The 8,194-nt window shown below is 35.5% G+C and overlaps 1 protein-coding gene across 1 annotated transcript; it reads left to right on the top strand.

Moving 5' to 3' along the window:
• Window positions 1–505: 505 nt before the first annotated feature.
• LOC145028664 (uncharacterized) lies at window positions 506–4,481 on the top strand. The gene is made up of 8 exons (XM_078977411.1): window positions 506–884; window positions 1,206–2,369; window positions 2,465–2,555; window positions 2,648–2,805; window positions 2,935–2,986; window positions 3,467–3,546; window positions 3,712–3,805; window positions 3,952–4,481. The coding sequence occupies exons 2-8, from the start codon at window positions 1,299–1,301 to the stop codon at window positions 4,455–4,457; spliced, it is 2,052 nt and encodes a 683-aa protein (XP_078833537.1). The 5' UTR covers window positions 506–884; window positions 1,206–1,298; the 3' UTR covers window positions 4,458–4,481.
• The last annotated feature ends 3,713 nt before the right edge of the window (window positions 4,482–8,194 follow it).

Here is an 8,194-nt window from a genome sequence, read left to right as displayed (position 1 = left end):
TAAAAAATAAGTAAGTTTTCGGCTAGTTTTAAATTTATTTTATTTTTAATTTTTTTTAACAATGATGTTTTATTGATAAAATAAAAACCTAATGAAAATTTTACTATTTGCGATTATATCTTATTAATATTGAAATATATTCGTTATTTAATAGACACCGAATAAAATGAAACAGAAAAAGTAATTTATTTTGTTGTCAGAACTCAGAAATAATATGGTAAGATATGATATTCAAAAGAGTGATCTTCATAGTAAAATTGTTGAGATCTTGATAAAATTAAATCTAATTCCATAAAATTTTTTGGAAGGTTGAAACTTTGATTGCGCCATTTAATCGAAACCGAAAAAGGCACAGAATTAATGCAACAGAGACAATGGAGAGGTATTTTTACAGAGAGAAAAAGAAAGAGGCGACGCAAATGTAGGGTATACCCCCTCCCCACAGACATACATTTACAGACCACCCCCTCACCTTCTCAGCCTACGCTATTTACTACTACTACTTCTTCTTCTTCTTCTTCTACTTCTCTCCATTTCTCGTTTCTCGGTCCATTCCTTCACGAATATCAAGATCCTTCTCATTTATTCTTCTTCCCACTTCTCCTTCTCCCCCCCTTCTTTTTTCCCTCAATTACCCTCTTTCCCCTTTGGATTTAACTCCCTTCTTCCCTTTCCCCTTTGCTTTGAGAGAGAAGAAAGGTATTTGATTATTGCTTCCCACAAATCGATCATTCAGATTCATCTCCGCACTTCCTCCGATTTCTTTGTTTCACACAAACAAATCTTTCTTGGTTCGCTCCTTGTAACATATTTTCTTGATTGCATCAAAGGGCAAGTTTCAAATTTTGATCCCGGTTTCGATTTTGATGATTATGTAGTATGAGGTATTCACTGTCGTCATCATCCTCCAAAATGGGTTGCTTATACTATGTACTATATAGTGTATACCCTGGTTCAATTATCAATGCAATACATGGATTTTGACTTTGATTCTTTTAAATATATGAACTTGTTTTTGGGGTTTTAAAGGCAGGTTCGATGGGCGTTGGATCTGGGATCCATGACAAATTGTTCATTTTTTTTAAAACCTTGTCAATAATATGTTTATCTATTATTATTTTTTTATTGACAGTTATCCTTAGCTGATCTGGGTTATCGTGATTAATATCTCTTTTTTAAGGCTTTGATTCTATCTTTTTAACCAGGTATGTTTCTTGGAGACGGAACAAGGCACATTGCCTAGGGCTTAAAAAGTTGGTTTGTTGAGGTTAGGTTTCATGGGTTGAACACAAGGAACCATGGTTAGCTTAAACCAGGACGATGAAGAATATCGATTTTTTGATGCCCAAGATAATATTGCATCCGTGTCTGATTCAGTTTCTAAAATTCACGACACTCCTACTCCTGCTTCTAACCATGATTCGGAATATGATGTTTGGGTCAGGACTCCAACAAGTGTTCAAGATCGGAAAAACCAGTTCCTTAAACATATGAGTTTGAGTTTAAGCTTGGATGATGAAATTCAATCAGACGAATCAGGGAGATTTGATAAAAGGATGATGGAGGCTAGTGATGCTGTGTTGAGAAGCCCTATTTACGAAGAAATGTCTTCAAGTACTTCCTCTGTTTCCGATTCGTCAAGAATTCTCGATTCTAGAGAGGATTTCGTTTGTAGAGGTAAAAATTTTAATTGCGGTAAATCATGTAAAGAAGAAGAAGAAGAAGAAGAGGGGGAATGTAAAGAGAGTGATTCGCCTCCTTTGGTTCAAAAACTTGTAGAGAGACAAATCAAGGTTGCTGGCACAATGGCTAGAACGATGAACAGAGTAAAAAGTCAATGGTTGAGTAGATTACGGTCAATGACATGTGTTGTCGATCCCCATGGAAGTGGAAATGGAAGATGTGATGGCGATGGTCAGGTTCGCAGAAGCAGGGTTGAACGAGTGAGAGTCCGCCAAAACAAGAAACGATTGAAAGAACTGTCGGCTGTTTTCATCGGGCAAGATATTCATGCGCATCAAGGTTCGATTTTGACCATGAAATTTAGTCAAGACGGGCGTTATCTTGCTACCGCTGGAGAAGATGGGGTTGTTAGGGTTTGGCAGGTTGTGGAAGACGATAGATCAAATGACATCGACATTCCTGATATCGACCCTTCCTGCTTATACTTCACCATGAATCATCTTTCTGAATTAGCGCCTTTAATGGCCGAAAAACAGAAGATGAGTATGCTCAAGAACCTGAGAAGAAGTCCGGATTCTGCTTGTGTTATTGTTCCTCCAAAAGTGTTCCGGATACTGGAGAAGCCCGTTCATGAGTTCCATGGCCACAATGGCGAGGTCTTGGATCTTTCATGGTCAAACGATAACGTGAGTAAATTATTCATTATTCATCAACCATCTCTACTCATAATAAAAGATCGATTGATTGATGTTTTACATATTGGTAATGGTAATGATTGCAGCTTCTTCTATCTTCATCAGTTGATGAGAGTGTTCGTTTGTGGAGAGTTGGGATGGATGAATGCCTGAAAATGTTTCCACACAGTAACTACGGTATGTGAGTGTTGGTTTAGAAAATCAAATTAGTAATTATTTATTTTTTATGTTTTAATGTTTTAAACATGATATGAGGATATGAATGGCAGTGACGTGTGTTCAGTTCAACCCTGTGGATGAAAGTTATTTTATAAGCGGGTCAATTGATGGAAAGGTTCGGATATGGTCAATCGGGTCTTCCCAGGTTGTAGATTGGACAGACATACGAGAAATAATCACTGCGGTCACCTACAATCCTGATGGGAAGGTTGGTTTCGTTTGGCAATTTCCTGTCAATTAATTAAATTCCAATTTTCAAATATATATAATAATAATAATAATTTTGAATATATATTTATAAAAACGTCTTCTTTCCTTCCTTTATCTTTAATTTTAGGGTGGAATTATTGGATCCATGACAGGCTGTTGCCGCCTTTTCACTTTGTCAGGTAAGGTTTGCTTCGTTTTTGCCATATGCCATACATACTACATTCATATTTTGATATTTGATACCCACGACAACTTTAATGTAACAATGTTGACGCTCAATCAAATGTCTAAAATACCATTTTAGCAGGAGTTTGAGTTTGGTGGACCACATTCAATAATCAATAATTTATTTCTAACAAATATATACTTGATCAATGGGCAAACTCAGTCTAAATAACTTTACTGTATCTTTCCTTGAAAAATCTTGTGGGTTGTCTTTGGTTCAATGATTGATGATATGAAGATTGGGGTTTACTTGAATGTAAGGTTGTTTTCATATGGATTGATTGATATATAAATATATGTAATATATGTATGTGGCTATGTGTTTGCTAGTACCGTATCCGAATTGAAGTCCTTTTGTTAGTTGTGTCTGTATCTCTTGTGGGGCCGGCTTGAGGTTTGCTAAAAAGATATCATTCTCAACTTTCTTGCATCAGATAATCACTTCCAACTTGAGGCCTCGGTTTGCTTAAATAGTAAAAAGAAGTCGGGTTGCAAACGGATAATCGGGTTTCAGGTTGATATTTATTTGGCAATTTCTTTTATTATATATATATATATATATATATATATATATATATATATATATATATATATATATATATATATATATATATATTTTTTTTTTTTTTTCTGCTCATAATATAATCGAGTAATCATTATATTATCTTATTATCTGTAGTTCTGTCCACAAGATTCAACCAAAGTAATGGTGACCTGTGCGGATTCCCATGTCAGAATTCTTGACGGGACCAACGTCATTGGCAAATACAAGGGTGGGTTTGTCTTAGAATCTTTACTGTTTATTGCTTCTGTACTATCTATATTTACAAGTCAGTCAGTCAGTCAGTCAGTCATCAATGTTTTTTTTTTTTTCTTTTTTAAAAAAAAAAATATGGTTTGTTTTTTGAAACCAAAGCAGGGCAACGAAATGCTGGAAACCAATTCTGTGCATCATTCACATCAGATGGGAAACACATAGTGTCAGCATGCGAGGATTCCAATATATATGTCTGGAACAACAACTGCAACCCACAAGAACAACAACAAAAGACGGTTAAGTCGTTTGAGTGCTTTTCGAGCGACGCCTCGGTTGTGTTGCCATGGTCGGGTCTGAAAGTGAGCAGTAGAAGCTCACTGTTGCCATTTTCTTCACCGAGTTACTTCTCACTGGGTCACGAGTTCTTTCTAGAATCGATTCCAAAAGGATCCGCAACTTGGCCTGAAGAAAAGCTTCCAACTTCCACTCAACACCAACAGTCTCCTCCTCCTTCTGCTGCTGGTTTATGTAAATCTCAATACAAGTTTTTCAAATCTTCTTGCCAGAGCTCTGTTGGTTGTCATGCATGGGGTCTAGTTATTGTTACAGCAGGCTGGGATGGCCATATCAGATCATTTCTCAACTATGGCTTACCAGTAACCCTTTGAAATAACTTATTATTTTTTTTTTTATTGACTGTGAAAGGAAGAAGGGGGGGGGGGGGGGGGGGGGGATAGGATATATGTCCGGTGGCCCAGGAAGGAAGAAAGTGAGTGATCTGACGGGTGGTTGGGTGGGGGTGGATATGGTCTGTTTGTGGGACCCCACTGGTGGTGGGGCTGTGGCTCACCTCTTCCATTTGTTGTTTTAAAAATGGGATGAAGAAGATTCAAGAGTGTTTGAAGGGAAGGGAAGGGAAGGGAAGGGGGTGGTTGTGTTTATGGTTTCATTTTAGGGGGGGGGGGGGGGGGAGGGGGGCTAAATTTAAAAAGGGAAATCCCTCCCATTTATGGTATGGTGTTTTGGGGAGTTGCGATTGATTGATTGAGTTTTGTCTGCCATTTTTGTACAACCTGGAAGTGGGCTCCAAAAACTTAATTTTTCAAGATATGGGCAGCAAAGGCCATTTTCTGTGCTCTTATTATTATTATTATTATTATTATTATGGCACTGGCTCTGGCTCTGGCTCTCTGGCTATGGCCCTTTCGGTTTTAATTTTTCTTTTATTTGGTTCTTGATAAGGTTACAGCCAAATGCCAAACTCCAAAAGCCAACCTCTTTCTTTCATTATCTTGGTACAAAGTTGAATTCTTTTTTCTTCCACACTGACATATGCTATAGCACCAAAGGGGTAATACCGTCTTTTCAGTTACCTAACCAACTTGAATGGCCATTATTGTGCTCATCATCTAGCCATTATTATTATTATTATTATTATTCTTATTCTGTCTTTTTGAGTTATATATCAGGGACAGGGATGCCTTATTTTTGTTTTGGTGATGTATATAATTTGACCTTGTATTTAAATTTGAATGGCTTGTTTACGTCATGATCTGTCTCCAATCCACGATTAGAAAATGGATATAAATACCAAGTCGCTTTCATGTGTGAACAACCCCATTACCATCCATAGATGGATGGTTGCCGACAATTCCGTATTTTTCTTAAATGATTTTCTATGATAATTACTTTCACCATCAGGCTCAGGCCCATTTCATGTAAATTGTTTTTATACGAATTTGGACGGCATTACATCTCTTTCAATCAGCTTAGGTGTTTTCTTAAGAGAGACAACACCTGCATTAGTCAAACATACGGCCTCATTCATTTTATTGTATTGTATGTATGTATTATGTTAGTCATACCAACTTTAATTCGTTTGGTTACCGCTATGCTTCCATTAGAAAAGTTGACTTTTATTATTATTAATTTTAAGACTACAGATATAAGCTTGATCTATTTAAATATATTCTTTTTGAAGTTCGGTAAAACCCGCAAGTAAATAAAAACCGGTTGGCTTGAAATAAAATATGGTTTACGAGTTTTCGGCTTTTCCCAATAACTGTTTGTCATACTTTGACCCCAGATTCTTGAAGACAAGAGAGACTGGAGGCCCGGATATTACTTTTTGTCATATTCTGAGTTCTGACCCGTATTCGTGATGACAATAAGAGACCAAAGGCCCAAATATTGCATGTGAGATAAGCCCAATTAATTATAAATTTCATAATTATATTGATCAGGAAAAGTGTACGATCATATTTTGACCATATTTTAATACGAGTTCATGTTACTGCCGATTAACACCATTAGTTGCCAGTTTCATCCCCAATGTCATCATCGTACCACACATCTTGTTCCTTAGTCCTTTTGGTTTGGATTTTGCTTATTCTAATGAAGGTCTTGAGGTTTAGATAAGATGAGAGCAAACCAAAACAAAACACCAGTGATGGTAACTCATTTAGAAGATGGTGTTAGAAACTTATGGGGTTGAAACAAGGTTTGGTAACCTTGTTTAAGGCCACTTTTCGTATTAATATTAATCCCCATACATGTGCAATCCAAATATACTTTGGATAAATTGTGAGAAACACTCAAAGTTATAAGCAAAAAAATATGTTTTTGAAAAGTATATTTGGATTGTTTGATTTCGTAAAAGAATTCCAATAAATCAAACTTTTAGTATATGTACACGCATATATTCGAAATTTGGATAACATCAACAAACACTGTGGAACTTGCAATTAGAAAACAACATATGGAAAAACCGTCAGACAACTTAAAGCTTCCTAGACAGAGATCACTTGGGTTGTCTGGCTATTTGGCATAGTGAGTTGTCCCTGAGAGACCCAAACTTATTTATTTTTCAAATTTTCGTCATCATAAGTATATTTTCCACTGCACAAGTTCAAAATTTTGTAGAGGTTTTGGGGAGTTGTCCCTCAACCCTACATGCAGAATCATTGCCAAGGGGATTTACCCCATTTGACCCTAACCTTTCGTTGTGTTCCAGATTAAACTCGATTTATATACAGTATGTTCCACCTAACTTATATTAGATCACAATATAAACCTTCATTTATATACAAGTATGTAGTATGCACTACCTAACTTATATTAGATCACAATAAATACATGTTTTGGCTTTATATATCGTATATTTCTTTTAAATATATTAGAAATTAACCACTGGGAAAGGAAACAATTTGATTCTTGGATTCACTCAGAAGATTATCATTCTCGACCATCAGAAATGGTCAATATATAGAACTGTGTTCAGTCTCTTCTTCATTAATATTTTCGGAGTAAAAGGTGGTGATCAAACAAATTTAATGTCACAAATTAATTTTTATCTTTTGACTTGTTGAAAGTAGCCATATCCTATCATTCCCATGTATGAAAGTTTGAATTTGGTTGTTCAACAAAGTATCTTCGGTTCTTACTCTTACGCATTTATTAGTTAGCTTAATTAGGTGGTAAAAGTTACAAGTATTGAAGTACTGTATTATGTTTTTTAACATCGTCTAAGAAAAAGTTAAACCAGTAAAGTGCACAATCTTTTAATTTAATGTTCAAAATCTTTTTTTGTGAAAACCGCTATAAAAACCCATGTATAGTATTTGTATATACATGCTTGCATAATTAATAAAACCATAAGCAAGTCTTTTCCCCTTTGCCTTTTACAAGCAAATTGACACCATGGCTTCTCTTTCTTCATCTATGATGACGATCTTGAATGTTATGTTCATTTTCACGTTGGTATCTTCTTCTTCTTCTGGCTATGCTCGACCTTTTATTTCTCCAAGATCAGGGCCGACAGATACAAATATTCAAAACTTGAAGGTGGTGGATGATCATGAATCCGATATCAAGAATACAGAATCATCTCAGGAATTCTCATTCGACTTCCCTTTATTTCCTCAAGATCCGTTCCAATCCCCACTTCCAAATTTTCCTTTTCCGAAGATACCCGGCTTCCCTTTTCCAAATCTGCCTCCTTTCAATATCCCAGACATCCCTACCATTCCTTTTCCTGCACCTCCCCCCATGTAATTATAGTCAAGTATTCAGGATATGTGATCGGTAAAGCTATTAGATTTTTATAGGCGTTAAAGTAACAAAATGTTTATAATATATGGTTATGTCTCATGTTAAGAAAACCACATCGTAACATTACATTAATGATACTATATAATATTAGTGAATGTTGTGATAAACATGTTTTTTTTTTTTTTTTTATACGTAATTTTTTTTGCTTATTTGCTCATGCTTATATAATATTTAGTGAATGTTGTTATAACCATGCATGGTTGAGACGAGCAAAACTGACTGGTATAAAATAAACAACATAACCAATATATTTGTATGAATTATATTACAAAAATATAAAGAAACAAACAAGTAA

Source organism: Lactuca saligna, chromosome 2 (genome assembly GCF_052625555.1).
Source record: "Lactuca saligna cultivar CGN05327 chromosome 2, ASM5262555v1, whole genome shotgun sequence".
Taxonomy (NCBI): Eukaryota; Viridiplantae; Streptophyta; class Magnoliopsida; order Asterales; family Asteraceae; genus Lactuca; species Lactuca saligna.
This window is presented reverse-complemented; position numbering and strand designations above follow the sequence as displayed.